The sequence below is a fragment of the Orbicella faveolata genome, unplaced genomic scaffold (assembly GCF_042242905.1).
Source record: "Orbicella faveolata isolate gen_17 unplaced genomic scaffold, um_ofav_v1 contig_2, whole genome shotgun sequence".
Classification (NCBI taxonomy): domain Eukaryota; kingdom Metazoa; phylum Cnidaria; class Anthozoa; order Scleractinia; family Merulinidae; genus Orbicella; species Orbicella faveolata.
In genome coordinates this window covers 7764884-7784290 of record NW_028301547.1, presented here as the reverse complement: position 1 = coordinate 7784290, position 19407 = coordinate 7764884, and the positions used below count along the sequence as shown (strand labels likewise).

General features: G+C 37.4%; 2 protein-coding genes and 2 long non-coding RNA genes across 6 annotated transcripts in view; 3 read left to right on the top strand and 1 right to left on the bottom strand.

The window, feature by feature from the left end:
- The window catches only part of LOC149111777 (uncharacterized), a 51462-nt gene that overhangs the window by 2739 nt on the left and 29316 nt on the right, over positions 1 to 19407 (top strand). For 2 of the 3 annotated variants that reach the window (XM_089289387.1, XM_089289385.1), the window contains exon 1: positions 17994 to 18208. The exons of the other annotated variant lie outside the window; for it this stretch is intronic. The gene's annotated coding sequence lies outside the window, so the exon portion shown is untranslated. Of the gene's footprint in view, positions 1 to 17993; positions 18209 to 19407 lie in introns of those variants that run through there. 3 annotated transcript variants of the gene reach the window in all.
- On the top strand, positions 357 to 10637 carry LOC149111782 (uncharacterized). Its single transcript, XR_016207148.1, has 6 exons — positions 357 to 1545; positions 7966 to 8054; positions 8808 to 8925; positions 9371 to 9513; positions 10081 to 10192; positions 10515 to 10637. It is a non-coding gene; the product is annotated as an uncharacterized LOC149111782 (long non-coding RNA).
- On the bottom strand, positions 2653 to 4239 carry LOC149111783 (uncharacterized). The gene is made up of 2 exons (XR_016207149.1): positions 3863 to 4239; positions 2653 to 3097 (listed from the first exon to the last, which is right to left on the bottom strand). It is a non-coding gene; the product is annotated as an uncharacterized LOC149111783 (long non-coding RNA).
- On the top strand, positions 12303 to 15887 carry LOC149111781 (tyrosine-protein kinase receptor Tie-1-like). Its single transcript, XM_089289390.1, has 4 exons — positions 12303 to 12515; positions 13499 to 13539; positions 13978 to 14074; positions 14500 to 15887. The coding sequence occupies exons 1-4, from the start codon at positions 12430 to 12432 to the stop codon at positions 14783 to 14785; spliced, it is 510 nt and encodes a 169-aa protein (XP_089145516.1). The 5' UTR covers positions 12303 to 12429; the 3' UTR covers positions 14786 to 15887.

Below are 19407 nucleotides of genomic sequence, written 5' to 3'. Positions count from 1 at the left end.
GTCTGCGTAAAACCACAGCCTTTGAACCTTCACAGAGAGATAATAGAATATTTACCCCAGCTAATTAACCACAACTTTACAGATGACCTGTAAGGTCTTGTAATCTTCGCACTCTGATTTCAAGGTAAAACACACTAATATGGAATACGTGCAGATACGAGAAAACACGCCAGAAACTGCAAGAACACTGAACAAGGATAGTACAGGCATTGTGAGACGGGTTTCGCTTAGTATTATCATTACAACAACTAAAATGTAGCCATTTGTAAAGATCCCCCTCCATCGCGGTACATGTGATAAATTCTCCAGATCTAGAGATGGCATATTATTTTTATCATTATTAGTATACCTTGATTGTCGAATAATTTATTTTGAAGTCAGACTTCTCCATAATACCTGCAGCATTGTGGGCCTGGCGTAAACGACATTGCCGAAATTAACGTCGCTTTCCTGAGGACAGACAGCAGTATTGACGAAAGAATAACCAGCACCCAGTCCTTGAATGATGAACAACAAGATCAAGGAGACGATGAAAATGATTCTCTAACCCCGCAGGACCTGATGTCCTTCTCCTGGCAAATAGCACAGGGAATGGCAAGTTAAAAAACATCGCTCCTTTAACAGTATTATTGTAAGCAGTGGCTCAAAGTGTTTCAAACGTCAATTAATTATTCTACCAGTCAGATTATCTTTTGTAACCCCAATGTTTTTTAAGTCTACGGAGTATTGACTGTTCACGTTCGGTTCTTTTTTCTCTAGGAATCTTGTAGCGGAGCTCCCGCGCGCCGAAGGCGCGCGAGCAGAGCCCCATTCCTTAGAAATTTTGGTAAACCCATCAAGCCGAGAAAATTTGGTTATGACGTCACCGTACGAGCGAGCGAGCGAACGCCGTCCGTACAGACTCTGGGGGAGGGGGAGAGGAGCCTCGCGGTAACGCAAAGTGGGGAACCGAGGGATGCCATCTTTTTTTTGCGGGATTTTTAAAGAAAAGAAAACTCATTTCTATTTGTCTTGTCAACAAATGATAGCGGAACTTGATCTAACGTTTTAAAGATGGGGTTGCACTGAAGCATAAAACAGAAACAGAAAGCAAGAATTAACAGGCAAAGAAGTAGCGAAGAAGATCGTGAAAGAGAGCGGGCCAACGCTGCGGAAGGAGGCGAAACAGTACCGAACACTGCCGTGAATTATAGCGAGTCAAGGACTAGAGAAAGGGGATGAAATAAAACGGAACAATGCCGTGAAGCAAAGCTAACGAGGACTATAGAAAGGAGACGAAATACCCGACGACTACAGAACTGCTCAAGTTAATTCGCGCGTCGAGTGCTGTGCAGCCGAGCAAGAAAAGTCACATGATTAAAATCAGGTGACGAACTAGAGAACTGTGTGTTTAGAGTAATTGCAAAACATAAAACAAGGCGGAAAAAGTGGTTGATTCGTTGATCTATCGAAAAGATTAGATCAGTTCGGTTCAGTCTTCACAACTTTTGCTGCAAGTTTCTGCCTGGAAGATTTACACTGGCCGAAGTGAATTGCCAACTTGAGGTAAGTGACGTTTGTTGTGGCGTTTGCTATGGAAATTATGAAGTTGCCTCGGCGAGATAAGCTTATTTTTAATAGGAATCCTTTTTAAAGTCTTCCTTATTTGAAGCCATGCTGTGAGGCATTTTATAAATTACATAGGTTTAATCTCGCTCATAACAATAACACGTGAGTGGCTTTGTGGAGGTTGTTGTAAGTTGCATATTGTAAACAAATCAAGTTTTGTCTCGAGTTTCGTCGTCACGTTTAAAAAAAAAAAAACTGTATTTGTAAACACTGCCGGGCGAGTTTTGAAGTTTTCTCTGTGTTAGTTGGCACAACCGCTTCCTAGATTACAAAAATTTCTTAAACCAAAATAGGTCAACAAACCATTTTAAGCCGAAGCGAACAGGATTTGCTAAATTTACTTTTGACGTTCCTATGTGAATATTTACATCTTGTGATTACAACGTGTTTCCTCGTTTTTTTAGTTCAATTTATTCGGTTTGGCGAAATGCTTGGGGGAAATTTCCGGGTTAATTTGGTTGAAGACTGGTAAAGCAGTACCGCCGATAAAATGACTGCAAAGCTAAATTAAGCCGTGACTCGGCAAAAATACACACTGTGATATTTAAATCTATGCTTAAACGTGAATAATTGTTAAACTTTAACACTGCAAGCTTAAACGAATTTTCTTCATCCTTTCTTTCATTCGGCCATCCTTCATTGAGAAGGGATTTACCCTTGTGAGATAACTTTAAGAATTCCTAGGAATTCCTAGGAAAAAATTCCTAGGAATTCCTAGGAATCTAAGGTGTGAATTTTCACGGTAATTCGGACTCGGAATTCCTAGGAATTCCTAGGAATTCCAAGTTTACATAGAGCTGATTTGGAATTCCTAGGAATTCCTAGGAATTCCAACTGAAATATACTCACCTTGAAAATTGCTTAAAATTCATAGGAATTTCTGAGAATATCTTGGAATTTGTAGGATTTTTTGAGAATAGGTTGGAATTTTTTGGAAAATCTGAGAGAAACTGGGAATTTTGTATCATTTGTAGGCCAGAGAAAATTTTGATGATTAATGCCCAGCATTAAAATAACAAATAAAGTCACTGATATCACATCAGACAGGTTTTAAATCAATGGTTTATTACATTCAATGGCTTTAATGAATTTAAACATAAGAAAAATTATCCTGTTTCTTTTTCATTACATCAAGAATCAAAAGTAAAACTGAAAACAGATATGAAGGTCAAACTTTTACATGTTTGATAAAAAGAGAACTTTTTCAGATAATTTACTTACTTTTTTGGTTTACAAATCCAACAATTTTCCATACACAAGATTTTAGCTTAAATTATTGTTATTATGTGGAACAAATCTGGATTTTCATGAATGTAAGGAATCAATGATAAGAACAAAACTGAGACAATTCATAAAATTAAAAAAGGCTGAGTTTGGGCAAACTTAGCTGCTGTTCAGTTATTTCTGTTGATTCCACAGCTTCTTTTGTTGCCCTCTAATTAGGCTGTCAGCAGCTAGCCTCTTCATCCTCATCTTTGTTGTATGACACCTAAAACAAAATTAAAAAATACATTACATTGCTATATATATGAGGCACTGTAAGACTGGGATCCAAATATTTGTGTGCTCACAGTTTAATACATGCAGCCAATTAAGACCTGACTGTAAGCTGGTTGAAATGTTAAAGGAGAAGACTTGATAACTGTGAAGGTGCTTCTCTACTATTGATAAATATATTACATAAATCTTGAGCTTACATTAGATTAAATCAAGGTTTTCCTTCTTCTATAAGTGTATCGACAACTTTCGAATTGGAGGATATATATCACGGTTTTTAGCCAAATTTAGACTTTAGAAATATTAAAAAAGACACTTAAGATATTAAAGGAACATTTAAATAATAGAGTAAACACAAAAGAATATACGGATGGACAAAAATTTATGATCAACACGGATTGCCATACAGTCAGGCTGAAACACACAGGAGATATATCAAACTATGCACACTGTGGCTGCCTCGTTGGAGTTTTTGTCAAGAACTAATTGACTGGGATCAGAGAGAACTGCTATATTTATTTCGTTTGAACAAGTGAGGCGAGAGAAACGACTTGTTATTCGCAAATCAAATTGTTTAGGCACGCACTCTGGGCAACCTAAATTGTTTCAACTTTGCTTTAGCCAGAATTCATTTCATGCCATGACTGAGTGGCCCACTCGTGTATGATTCGTGATGATAAAGTTCATTCAAAAGCTTTAGTCCAAATACAAGAATTTACTTTGCATAATATAAGGTTACTTGAATTCGATCACTCACCAAATAATTTTGTATACGGCTAATCTGCCCTTTGAATTTTTCCCCGTTGAAACATCCACAGTAAGACTTTCTTTTAGCTCCAAATCTTCGCCAAGAATAACTTTTTTCTCGATAATGACACTCACGCTGTTTTCTTCTGGTCACAAGACCGCAGCAAAAACCATTCTGATATAATTTTGGAAGTGAAATCTACTAAAACGCACGAGCGATCAACCGTTAACGCTGAATTCAAAGATGGGCGCCAAAAGAGAATGAATAAAGTGACCTTTGTCACGTTCAGTCACGACGATAGTCACATGAAAATTCGCGTGCTGTGATTGGTGCAGTTGATCAGTTGAGGAGAGAATGGAAACTGGAGAAGAAGGGGAGAGAGACTGGCAACGAGGGGACCGGACCAGTCGCTTTCGACGGCAATTCTGTTTCCCTTTCCACGCTGTTTTGGTGGTCTTTTGAAAGATGGGTCTTGCTTCAAAAGGAAAAAACTACACAAACTTTTTACGACGAAATCAAGGATGGAACGTACTTTAACTGGTTGATCTGTTCCCGACGGTTGTCAAGATAACAAAGGATCGTGAGGCACTTAAATCAAGTTCGCTGCAAAGGTAAGGAATCCAATTTTATAGGGATTTTCTGTTATGATAAGCTATAATTGTAAATAAATCAAACTAAGCAATGCCTTGTGTGTTCTTTAAAAACCCCAAAAGCCGAAATTCACCTAAAAGGTTTAAGATCGACCTGAGGAAACGAGATAAATTCTGCGAAATAAGCTTAAGCTTGTTGTATTAGTCCACCAAGTCTATTTTGAGAGCCCACGTGTTTCAACACCCAGTCAGCACAATGCAGCAAGTATAAATTTGCAATGCTTGTCATTTTTTCCTTTGAATTATTTATAAGTATTAACATGATATGAGATCTATAGTCTTTTCAATACATCAAGATGTAGGTTTTTTTTATTTGTCATTTATGTCAGTTATTTATTTGTTTCCCACTGACTCATAATCTTTTTGATTCTTTTGATTTTGTTGTGTCATGAATTAAAGTGACTGCGAGGACAAGGAAATGCAAGAAACATATTGATGATCCCACTATACCCATACCAAAATCTACAAGATTCGACCACATAAATCGTTTAAAGCAGTCTTCCCAGGCCAGTTGACGTCATCTCCCTCTCTTGCATCCCTTTTTCCTGGAGATCATTTCCAGCACCATGAACAGGACACCACAGAGTTTTCCGCTCACCTGAGTGAGATGGCTGTTGGCAAAAATGTTGTGGATGACTTTGATGGATTATGGAGTGAACCTTTATGCAAGAATTGAGCTTGACAGAAGCATTTGATGAAATTGAGTTGCCTATACCTGAAAAGACTACAGAAATACCAATTGATGTAATACACAACAACTCAGATTTGTCCACAGACAGTGATTCAGATAATGATGTTGAAGTTTCAGTTCCGACTCCTCTGAAGAAATTGAGAACTCTGACACTGATGGCCATTCACTGGACTCCCCTGATGAAAGTGAAACTAATGGTTCCCAAGAAAAAAACATTTTCTGCCAAAGAATATGCCTGTATGGTTATTCTGGCCTTAATTTCAACACATTGTATGACAATGAGAGGCTACTAAAGATATCCTTGTTTTAATGAAACTACTGGTAATTTGTCCAGAGAATGTCACAGTACAGTTTTACAAATGTACAGCAAGTGTGTGGAAACTGTGAGCTTTTCACTTATGACATCTGTGAGAAATGTCTTCCTCTTTTTCCTAAAGTCAGAAAGGATCAAGTCAAAAATTGTTCAACAGTGGGCTGTGATGGGTATAGGTGTGAATCTACAATTATATTAAATATATACATGCACATATATACTTTTGGTTTTATTGAAATTGTAAATAATATATATTCATTTATGCTGACAGAATTTTTTGCTTAATCTATTTATCAAATCTAAGAGCATCCATTTTTCTATCAGTTAAACTCTGGGTGTTTGATTTAAGGGTCTATACAGGCACATATACACTAACAAATCATGTTGGATCTAAAAAGCAATGTTATCAGTGCTATAGCTTTATGTTGAGTTGTCAGACTTAAACTGGAATTAATGTACATTTGTTTGGAAATAATTACCTTGGAGCTTGAAAACAATAAAAAGGTATGCAACTCCAGAGAAATGATCCTGTTGATTTTTACTAATTCACAGAAACTGATTCATGCACTGAATTCATCTTTAATTTTGACATTTTGGGAAATTTACAGAAATTTCCAACAATGTTTCATGTGTTTTAGCTATTCCCAAAAATTCCTAGATATTCCAAACACATTTTTTAAAACAGTCTGGGAAATAATAGGAGTTCCTAGGAATTCCCAATAATTCCCAGTCATACTTTTCACTATTCCCAAATATTCCCAGAAATTCCAAGGTCTTGGATTGAGCATAATTTGCATGACTTGGAATAACTTGGAATTCCTAGGAATTCCCAATAATTCCCAGTCATACTTCCACTATTCCCAAATATTCCCAGAAATTCCAAGGTCTTGGATAAAGCATAATTTGCATGTCTTGGAATAACTTGGAATTCCTAGGAATTCCTAGGAATTCCTAGGAATTCCCAGACTACTGGGAATTTATTTCGCAGGGGTACTGTTTGATACTCAGATGTAGTGATATGCATATTGTGTTTATATTATGTAGATTTCCTCGTTTTATTTTGTTGTTGTCCAGTTAGTTCGGTTTGGTGAAATGGTTGTGGTCGAAATGTCGAGTAGACGATTGTGCATGTAAACCCTGTCGGCAAATAAAGCTCTACTTCGATTTTGATTTGCTATTTCATTTTATTAGTGCGACTGCTTTTGGTTGGGGGTACATGGACCCTATTTTCCGAATGAAATGTTATTCCCCAGTGTGGTATTTGCACTTATGGAAATATTCCATAAAAGTGAGATAGTACTAATTAAAAACAAAATGCTAAGAGCTTTACTCGGTAATGAACAGTGAAAATGACATTTACACACTTTTACAAAATTAGGGCATAGAAGTCCTTGCCCTGACCATTTCTCGGTAATAAAAATAACTTTTACATATATACATTCAAAATTTAGTTGGTGAGAGTGCATTCCTTGCTCCACTCTCTCTCTCTGCTCTCTTCTTCACACTAATTTTTTGATTGACTAACTTATTAACCAAATGTCACTGACTGTTTTCTTTGTTGTGCTTTACTTTTTTGTTTGTCGAAGAAAGTTTTAGTTTCTTCCTGGCTGTTTCCTTTGTTCTGTCCAGTACCAATTCGTTTGTGATATAACTTTGTGAATTCTCTATTCTCATAAAATTTTATCTCGTCAGGGTAATAGAATGCACTCTCAGAGTATTCAATCATCGTTTCAGTCGTGACAATTTTCAGGAAAAAAGCAGAGGTTTTCTTAATTTCCTTTTGCTTTGTTTTAGGACCTTTTAGCAGGCTGGTAATTGGCCCATGGGCATTACAGGAGAATAATTTTCAAGTAAAGAATTAGATTAATTTCAGTGTCAAGTATTTTAAAATTATTACAAATTGGGCATTTCATTTTTATTTTTGTCACACGTGATGTTTTACGATTTTACCGACATATACATGTACATGTACCATGTAAATGGAAATAATGCACTAGCTAGAAAATCAGAGCATGCATTACATTGGCTCAAAACGCAAGTCATATATAACAAATGTATGTAAAATATATTTTTTATAGCGGAGAGCTGGACAGGGCAAGAACTTCTCCTTCTTTTGTAAATATATTAATTCCTCTCAGCCCTGTCAAAATGTCTCCGGAACCTTCATTTTTGCAACCTAGAGTCCATTATTTTTCACCATACCTGACACAGAAGCTCACCAAATCCTAACAAATAACTAACATGGGTGTATCTCTGTTCTTTACTTTGTATTAAATGATTGCATATTCTGTTATCCTGCCTAATAACTGCTAGAAACAATTTTGACAGAGCTGTTTCAACAGTTTCAGTCAAATTGATTTCCAGTTAAACAGCACTACATGTAGCAGTGTTATAATGAGTGTGAACTTTATGGAGGGTTTTAAAGGTTTATTATTATTATTTTTTTTTATGATAACAGAAGACAGCAAAATATACATGTGCATACAGTTATAACCTGATGTTGGTGTTGGTTGTGAATTGCAATTCATATTAGTCATCCTATTACAGGTAAGGAGAAAAAGTTCAGAATGTTCAGAACATCTCTTTCACCAGCACACCTGCATTATACCAGTGCAATCACTGAGTCGTTATATATATATATGTAATGTAATAATATAATGAATTGAAGATTTCATCAGCTACTAAAGTGCTCAATAGGCAAACTAGAGCGATGTGTAGATTTTCAGAGTTGGATTATTTGGTCGAAGAAAAGACCGTGCTTGCTTAGCTTTACCAATCATATCTCTGCATGTCACGCCACTGGGCATTGTTCTGTATTTTCAAATTTTGTATATCTTCTTACGTATCCGTTATTTTTGGCAGTTGCCTCGTGATTGCTTCGCAAGGAGCATGAAACTCTGAGTAGCAATAAATGTCTTCGACCAAATAATCCGACTCTGAAAATCTATATATATATACATATATGTATATACACATATGTATATACACATATGTATATACACACACAGAGAAATGTAAAGTTATGAACTTAACATTAAAATCTGACATTTGAATGCCTCCTTTGCTAAAGTTAGTCACCATCTACTTATCAATCCCTGTGAATTCATAGAGAATTACCACCTAATGTGGAAGTCCTGTCTTCAAGTGAGGGAAAATGACACTGCAAAAAGTTACGAAAAAAGTTACAATGAAAGTAAAAAGAATTGTGAATGTCGATCGTGATTTGGTGTACATTGTACATCATGTAAAGGTATGTGGTGAGTGCTAAAGGCATAACATTTCATGCATTTGCCTTTTCAGGATTATTTAACAGTGACATTTTAAAAGATGTGATCAGAAAAATAATGAGTATTGTCAAGGCAGTACCAGTTTATGGACGGCGTATGCAGACAGTAAGAGGTGCTGTAAGCATTACCAGGTAATTAAGTTAGTTTTATGCTCATGACTTCTTGTACTTGGATTTTGTGTCATTTTGTCACAAGAATAGGTAATGAAAGATGCATTAGTTGACACAATTTATTTTCAAAGGCAAACTTAAAAGTCTGCCTATGGTGGATACCGGTTATGTGTAAAGTGAATGTAAAGCAAACACACTGTTAAAGATGTACGTGCATGTTAATATTGAATAATCTGAAATTTCAGCGAGTTTGAAAATATATTATATCTCTGACAGTTCTGAGGTGAGGGCTGTTACATGTACATGTAAATGGCTCATGCTTGATTTTTCACTTGTTATGATTTAGCTGCCAGTATGTTCTGTAAATTAATTTTAATAGTCATCTGTTGGTGTGCTACGATTTACACCAATATTTAACCAAATAATGTACAGTGTAAATTAATTAACCAAATTATGCTGTTTTCAGTTGACCAATGCTACTACATGACTACATTGTAATGTGATGCTGAAGCGCACAAATTTACAAACATGCCCGGTGTCAACTTGTCAAATGTATGAACTGGCCAGCCAGTCTAGATTACAAAACTTTTTGAAAGTTTGCCTTACCAGGTAAGATATTTCTTAAAGCATATTTTGTAATTAATGATTTCTCAGACATTGTTTTCTTCAAGAAAAGATTCATACCCCATATGGAGGTTTTTTGCTTTAAGAACTCCCTCCTCCTGTTACTTTGGAATTTCTAATAACTGGCCATGAATGGGTGTTGGGTGTAAATATCTTCTGGAACTGCACACTCAGATTAAGTCAGCAAGAACATCAGTATTTATCCTGACAAAGTCTGATTTTCAGATTTTCGACAGCCTGGATGGCCCTTTGATTGGGACTGTGCACACTGTTGTACTGCAATGTTCCAGTTTCTTGTTTAAACCAAATTGCATGTGCGCTCAAAAGCAAGTCGCCAAGTTCATAACAGTTATATATGTTTGCTTTGCATCTCAGGGTAGAGCCTGCCACTGTGAAAGTTTTGGTACCATCCCCCTAACATTTGATTCACTACTGTAGACACTCAGTAAACAACTAGCAATGAAGTACACTGTATATCAATGAAAGGAATGTCATCTGTTGGTTATAAATTATAATTGATACGTCTTTGTATGTTCGGTGGTGTTCAAGTAGCAGCTATACACAGAATGATTACATCCCTGTTCCTATCAGTCAATATACCAACAGTGTACACATGGGCAGCCTGGATAAAAACATCAAATATTTTCAAAGCAACCATGGCCAGGTGAGATATTTCTAAAGAAATATAAATTCAAGGTCCTCATGATTGCTTATAGGGATTGATTTTTATTGTAAACAATATCTTACTGAGTGTATTTTTCTTCTGTACTAATTGTTCTGGAACACAGAGATCACTGTCATGACAGAGATATTAATGTGTGAAAAGTTCCATAAAAAATGCACTGGGAGCAAATTAAATCAACACAGATGCAGCTTCTGAGAGATCCCCAATATTAATGAAACATACATTGTACATACATGTAAAAGAGTTCAATAATTTATTACTTAAGATTGTAATGCTCTGTTTGGTTTCTCTATATTCACAGACAACTTGATGCCATATTAATTTCTACACTAAGTTCATTGAACAAACTGACTTGGAAGTTGAGTTCTGCAACCCATACTGAGAGAAGTAATATCATACAGCTGTAGCTGCAACATTGTGACAGATGAACTGTATTACATTATTAAGAAACACCTACGATACATATATTAACTAATTATTTGAAGTGTCTGTTAAATTAATCAGTTTTTCTGAGAGATAGTTTACTCATTATGTCATGGTTTATTTAAATAATTGCATTTTTGGCTTAAAAATGATATTTATTGTGCTTGGTTTATGTTGCTCTTAAATCAATTTTGTGATAACCTGTATTGGGCATGGCATAGGTTAATATTTTGCCAACACGAAATGGAGAACTGGGTCTTAAGCAAAGTTGCAGGATTAGTATTTTTGCAGAAAGAAAGAGTCGCGAAATTTGACATTCTACCGACAGCCTTGCCATTCGCAACGTCCAGTAAGGTTAATTTGATTCCTAGCGTTGTACAAATAGTGTTCTCTAATTTATAAATTATTTCAATCTGTTGTTTAAATGATTGCCTTATAACCTCATGTCCAGCTTTGGTGCATGCAGGATATTGATGTATTGTTTATCCATTTTGCTGTAAATTATCTTTAATTGATGTGTCAATCAGAACATATCTTGGATATGCTGGCTTTTTCTGACGAATGTACCTATGCCTCATAATCTTTGAGTGCGTTTGGTTGTGTAGTGCAGACAAAATATACGTACATAATATAACTTACTTATAGCTTACTTATAATTCTTGGTATAATTTAATTGTAACAAAGTTAATTAATGGAACCCAATAACAGCTCCTGTAGTGCACAATCTCAGTCGAGAAGAAGAACAAATCACATTGGAATTGAATAATAAAATTATTATCAGAAGCCTATGCAAGTATTCATGATCAACAACAAAATATCATATTTATTGTTCATGCCAGAGTGATTTTGCTTATACTTATACTTTGAGAGATGGTGCAAACCCTTTCAGCAGGAGGAGACTCCATACAAAAATGAAGATAGCTAACTGTCTTTGGGGATCAAGTTAGAAAACAAAACTTTTTAACTTTTTACATGTGTATACCACTTTGGTATTTTTGTGAGATTTCATTTGGTAGAAATTTGGGGACTGAGTATATTGTAACCACTGCATTTCAGTCATACCCCACAACAAAAAAATGTGTAAACTTCTTTTGTGTGGGAGTCCCAGTTGTTCACTAAGAAAGAATATAATGATTAACAACAATGTCTTGTCTTTCTCAATAAGAAAGAACAGGAAATGCCACCAAAAAGCACAGAAGACAGTTCTGTTATGTGATCAACATTTTCGGTGGCTACCCTGAAATACTTGAAATCATGGCTCTATTTTCATCATCACACCATCTTACACCTCGATCTGCTGATGTAATCCTAGTTCGGGCTGAAACTATAAAATCGCTCGCAGTTTACTTCACATACATGTACATCTTGGATTATTTGCATCAGTAACAACATTCCAAAAAATAACTCACGAGCTCCGCTTTTAGGCTCGGCTAAATCTATATATTATTGTCTAAATTGAATTCCTTTTCTACGAACTCTCATATTCCAGGCCCCTGTTCCTTTTTTCTGTTCTCTTTAAAGACAACTGCTCAATTATTGTGAACAGTTGTTGACAGTGTTGGTGTTCAGTTAGTTGGCTGATAAAATAAAGTCCTTATTCTACTGTAACGAAGGAAAGTTTTGGTGCGTCCACAGTAATTAAGCGTATTTCTCGTGTTTAGCAATACTTATCAGAAAAGGGCATTGTTCATCGGGATCTCGCCGCTCGCAATGTCTTACTCTGTGACGACAAACTTGTCAAAGTTGCTGATTTTGGCTTGGCGTGGAGCACGCTGGGAGAAAATGAGCATCACATGACAGATCAACACAATAAGCTTCCTGTAAAGTGGATGTCACCTGAAGCCATAAATGACGGTGTTTTTACCACAAAAAGTGACGTGTAAGTCTATCAGCAACTTAACAAACTGCCGTCAGTTTCTGCGCATCTGTCCGGTTTCAACATAACACTGTCAAAGTAGCTGTGGATCCACGAGGCGATAGCTGAGTGGATCCGCAGACTACTTTGACAATTTGATTACTTTGACGCATCAAAAACTGACGACAATTTGTTTTTTTACGATAACAACATCGTATTAATTATAAATTCATGAAGACAAACACATTATCGATAATGAAGATTAGCCAATCAGCACGCCAGAATTTCACAGTTATTGTAGAATGTACATTTAACTTGTAATCATTATCAAGGCGCCTCTGGGAGGTTTTCCAGTTAACATGATGAAATGATGAAATAATATGACTGAGAACATGACTTCATTGTGATTGCCTGAGAGTAGGTTAGTTTATCGTTTCTTTTTTTTTTTTTTTTTTTTGTTTTTGTTTATTTGTTTTCCTTTTAAAAGGCACTGTTGTGCAAATTAACAAGGGAGAATACTTTATAGACCTTTCCCGCCTTCCGCATCAGTGCATTCGAACAATAGCACCAAAGCGAGGTTAGGGTGGACATTTTCATACATTTGCTGTATTTTTGTCCACCCTGACCTCGACTCGGCGTCATTGTTTGTTGAAACGCGGGAAAGGTCTATTTTCTCAGCCAATAATGATAAATGAGTAATCATATGAAAGCTCAAGCAATTCTAAAGAATTTACACTACTCGCGATATTATACAAATATCACTCTCATAGCCTGCGAACAGGCTCCCGGTGCTCCCCGAATTCTTCTGTTTCGCGCTCGCCGAAATTTTTTTCCGTCCTCGCCGGGAGCCTGTTCGCAGGCTATCACTCTCACTGTAAATCCTTCATTGCAATCCCTTTCATACAACTGCCCTGTCCAGTCTAGAAAATTAATACTCTCAATAAGAGTGAATCCAAAAAATATCTCAAAAAGACTGAGGTTTTTATCTCTCTTTATTATGTGCTTAGGTGGTCATACGGCGTTCTTCTCTGGGAGATAGCAACCCTCGGTAAGTATTTTAATGTAACAATACAGGCCTTAGGGTTTATAAACTCGCCTCCAGATCGAGCAGTCCGGGCTCGAGCCCTGGCTGGGGCTATGTGTTGTGTTCTTAGGCAAAACACTTTACTCTCAGTGCCTCTCTCCGACCAGGTGTATAAATAGATACCGGTGAACTTAATGCTGGGGGTAACCCTGTGATGGGCTATCATCCCATAGAATTGAGAGTTGAAATACTGCTATTCGCTTCGTGCGACTGAAACCGGGTATAAACGCCGGCCTGATGGGCCACTTGGCTCGCGTATGTATGCATGAAGATGGGCATATAACCGTTGGTTAAACGAGGAACTTATGAAAGGAATTTTAGATCATATAAAGAATATATTTTACCAAGAAAAGATTTTACCACATGAAGAGTGATATCAAATGAAAAAATTTCATTTTTTAGGAGGGTTCCCTTACCCCGGCATAAAAAACAGAGAACTCATGAGACTACTGAGAAGAGGATACAGAATGGAAAAACCAGATACATGCTCAGAAGGGTTGTAAGTCACATTGGTAGGGGGAGAAGATAGGAGGGGGTACTCAGTTAGCTAGATTATTTCGAAAAAAAACCCGGAGAGGAAGGATAATGCAGGAACAAGGTTTTGCAGTTCAAAATATCAAGACACTAATTAGCCGTACTGGCCGGAAATAGTCATATCAATATACCCTATAAAATATCATAGAATATCTCTTTCTTTCAAAGGTATATCTTAAAATAAAGTAGTAAAGGGGATTTGTCAGTTTGAAATGGGAAATTAAGGAAACGTGTTGTTGTCGTTGTTGTTGTCGTTTTGTTTTGTGTTGTTTGTTTGTATTTTTGGTTTTTATTTGTTCTTTTCAGGGCTGAGAGTTTGAGACAAAAACCAATTTCAGACATTTAAAGTGTGTCATTAGGCGCTTATTTCTCGTGTGCTTTTATTCACAGCTATCAATTGATGAGGCGTTGCTGGGCGGACAATCCTGATACGCGGCCAACCTTTACCGAGCTGTGCCAAGATCTAGAGGACTGGATGCAAAGAGAAGTTCCTTATCTTGACATGGACCAGCTAGATGAAAATCAACCTTATTACTATTACGTGTCAGCAGTATCATTGTCCACTGGATCTTCATGCGAGGGACGTGCTCCTGGTCAGAGCCTCGCTTCAAACATCGACTCAGACAATTTGGCTCGCAACGGAAACCAAGTTACATCTGAATTTACAAGCTTTTAGAAAGCAATCATAATTAAAATCAACGCATGTAGAAACACAGGCAAAATCGGGTCTCTAATAGTAGTAGATTAATCTTGTTTGCTGAGACACCCGACTAGGAATAAACGATTACTCGAAATGGTAATGAGTTAAACCACACAATTAAAAAGTCCGCGACTGTGACACCTTACAGTGGGACTGTGTTTTGCATCTTGCAACATTTCTTGGGATACAACGGTGCAAAAATGCTATGAAAACTTAAAGTCAGAATAACTAGAGACATGAAAAGGGTAACATAGGCCTAGGTTTTATAAGAAATAATAATGGTGATAACGAGGGCACAAAAGTTGACGTAGCTAAACGTTGACGTAGCTTAAACTTTATTTTAAAGTCTTCCCCGTTCCTACTTTTAATATTGTAAACTGGTTGGTAAACGGCGATAAATTCTTGCTTTACGCAGAACCATGGCTGGTTAATTATTGCTTTTTCCCAAAACAGCAATGAAACAATTGTGGCAATGTTTACTTCCAAATGTATTAAGTTATGTTAAGTTTACAGCCGCACTTTGAATCGATTTGAATGTCTTTTATTATACCCCCGGGGGAGCTAGGGCACTCTATACAAAGTTTTATACGGGGACACTCCGCCCGGAGGTCCAACCCGCTACTCTTTGTACCCCTTTCGTGTGTTTTTATTGAAAAAGGGTACCCCTTTCACAGACCTACGTAGGAACACTGCATCCCTTTAATTTTCTAAAGCCTTGAAATTAACTTAATGAGAAATATTACGGGAGAGCATCAAACATTACCAGATACAGCCACAAGATGCGTCTTTTCGAAATATTTTAATTAAAGTCCCTTTTTAATGCCTAACTGCCAGATTTGCCCACCGTTTTATATACCTCATACGCAATGAATGGATCATGCAGCCCGAACACGAATAGGTTAAATACCTTAATGTTCGCGGTGATGGCTATAACGAAACTTAAGCAGTGACGACGGCGACGCCCAGGACGACGCCCATTAAAAAATGAATTTCTGTTTCACCTCCAAATGTCGGAATCAGTGGGCCTATAGGTCTACAAGCTTGTCCCGTCTTAATATGTAATGACAGAGTATAATTCCAAAGGAAAATACGAAAAATGGCCACTCTAAGCTCACGTTCTCTTTTTGCTGAGGATGGATACGAAATGTACAACTATTTATAACGCACCTTTTATTTGGCATGGTGACGTTCTCTTTGTCGTTGCCATGTTGTGACTGTTGTTTTGGCCATAGACCTAGCTTCCTTTTGTTACATTTGGAAAAAACGGAACAATGGAAGGTTTTATCATTCATTTTTTCATCACTGACTGATTGACTGACTGACTGACTGACCGACTGACGGACTGACTGACTGGCTACCTGACTGGCTACCTGACTGCTTGACTAACTGACTGACTGACTGACTGACTGACTGACTGGCTACCTGACTGGCTGCCTGACTGACTGACTGACTGACTGGCTACCTGACTGGCTGCCTGACTGACTGACTGACTGACTGTCTGACTGACTGACTGACTGAATGAATGAATGACTGACTGGTTGACTGCCTGCCTGCTTGCCTTCCTGTAGGCCTTATAGCGGATTGTGCTCCTAAAAGTGGCATATTATGCTACTAGCTGATTTCCTGATTTCCGAAATTATGCTCACAAAATGACGTATATTCTGTACATATAGGCGCGCAATAACGACACCAAATTATGATGTTTTTCAAGTAAACTCTTGTTGTAAATTTATTTGTGTTTTATGACAGTTTGTCTCGGACCTCAGCTGTCCAAATTAGCTGCTCGCATCTCTGAATCGTTTGTAAAATGCCTTCAACGACTTAATGATCACACTTGGATATACTGACTGAACCAAAAGAATATAGTACTCTCTTAATTTAAACTAACTCAAACTATAGCGAACTATAACGTTGAAAGTATCAAGCCACGAAGTAAATCAGCTTATCTTGACAGTTCTGAGTTCTTTCAGCACCAATAATTGCTTGAATAAACATGGATACAAATAGTATACACAAGTCAACATCAGCGCTTATTGTACTGCAACATTACGCTGGCCTGGAGATAGTCTGCAAGAGCGCTGTCCTGCTGATTGCTAAATTCCCCAGAATTCGCCAAAAGAGGCCTAGTAACTAAGCATGTCAGAACAAAGTCAATACTACTATTAGCATGGCTAAAACACGCATTGCAAGAACATACTACCTAAATTTAATTTATTTATGTAGAAAATACACCATATTTACTAAATTTTATGAATTTATGCTCCAAAAAGTGCTAAAATTTGCTAAATATGCCGTGGCAGTGCTCGTTTAAAAAGTTATGCTTTTTTGCTCCAATTATGCCAAAACTTATGCTATCGCAATCCGCCAAGGCCTACCTTCCTGCCTGCCTGCCTGCCTGACTGACTGACTTACTGACTGACTGACTGACTGACTGACTGACTGACTGACTGACTGACTTACTGACTGACTGACTGACTGACTGAAAAACCGACTGACAAACTGTCTGACTGCTGTGATTGGTTCAATTCTCTCAGGTGGCCCCGGTTCAGTGATGACAATTCACTACCGAAATTACATCAAGTGAATAATTATATACTATTACGTTCGCGAACCTGTCATGTGAAAATTAATACTACATGATCACTCTACCCACTGACTCCTATACTTTTGTTTTTATGTTAGCTCTAAAAAGCATGTGTTACATCGTCTACATTCTCTTTTTTATCATTATTATTCATTAAATGTATCGAAAGTGTACCGAGAAAGAAAACTTTGATTATGTATTTTGGATTTCGAAAAGCGCCTTGTTTTGCAGCCCTGTTTATTTACTCAGCTGAAACACGAGAGAAATAATATGTCATTCAAGTACTGACAGATCTCTTTAGCCGACTGACAGAAGCAAGTTTTGGTTGTCTTATTTTAAAACAATGGCTAATTTTAGCAAAGTAAAGTTCGTCGTTTGTTTAAACTGAATTAACTACCAGCAACAGTTGTCTCTAGAGTGCACTGCTTTCTTGTAGAAAGACACTTTTTAACGCCGCATGTAGGGACCAACTACTATTGGCAATAACTTGAAGTCATGCGGGATTAAAAACGCAACATTTCAGCGACATCTGAAGTTAGAGAATCGTGTGGCCAAAATCCCTGCTATCTTGTGTCTGCAGTATCAATGACCAGCAGATGAAATCTAAAGTCTCAACGAATTAATGCTAAGCATCATACGATTACACAGATGGTCGGTACGTAATTACCCATCGACACAGTGTCTCCGTAGTCTTCCTAGGAACATTAGTGTATTTATTGATTTAAGAGCTAGACACTATCCTAAAACACCGTTTGAGTAATCCACGGCACAAAAACAGCATTGCTTCTCTTGACAACCGGTTGCCAACTAAGAAGGTAGGTTTTGCAAAAATCATTCGACCCATTCAATGCAGTTTGTTTAAATACCCAAAATTAAAAACGAGCTAGATGATTGCGTTTGACATCCGTCCGTGAATAATTTAAACCTGTAAACTTGCATCTGGCTTTAAAACGCTGTTTTAGTCTATCTGGAGTGGTTTTAAAGCTCTGGCGCCAGTTTTTCGAAGGCTGGCTAACCCTATCCACCGGATAAATCGCTATCCAGTGGATAAGTGTTGAGAAAACAAGCCACGATATGGAACTGGACAGTACTTTAATAGCGTTATCCACCTTTTGAGCAACTCGGGTCTTTTAGCGGCTTGGTTTTCTCGATTTTATTAGACTTTCTTTGTTTATTTCCCAAAATCCCTAGGACATTTTCATCAATCCCAAAACAACAGGAGGAGTATCGAATGGTCAGTTTGCGAGCATTTGCGAGCATGCGAGTAGTGTGTTTATTTTTGCGAGCAAGAGCAGTGATCAAAGTTGTCTCGCGAGCAACGGAATCTCTCTTTTATTAAAAGGAAATTTTGTCTGCGCCAAGTTATCTGGCTGACACCTAGCGCGAAACAGGACAATAGTAATAGTAGTATTCCTCATGGCTTCATGTTTCTAGATTACTTTCTGCCTTTGCGGGTGCCTTGACCTTTAGCGTAGAATTTTTATGTGCGTGAGCAAAACCTACAGAAGCATGTTTCCAGAAACATTCCGTTTTAGCGCGTGCACTTTTCCCCAAAGTTACCCAGTTTTGCCATTAACGAGAATCCTTGCATGCGAGAAGTTGCAAAAATTTTCCGAGCACGAGCAAGCAAGCACTCACCCAATTTTGCGAGCAATTTGCGCAAAGGCCAAATTTTCCGAGCACTTTTAAATTGAATGGGATTATTCGATACCCCTAACAGGCATTAAAGTTTTCCATGTCACGAAAGTTTGAGGTAACAATTCTGTTTAGAAATCGGAGGAGATTAAAATCTCTTGCGCACAAGCTCTCCGTTGGCGCCAGTGCACCTGTCAGAAGTTTATGATAAATAAGTGATCGTTATCCGCCCTACGTGCTGGTTGTCGGTGCTTTAACTTCGTCAAACTGAGCTAATCCGTCGGCATAAGTTCATTTCTGACAAGATATTTATTTTTCTAACTTTCTGTTTAAAATTTTTCATTTTAAATTGTAAACATGATGCCCATTGCTGACATTG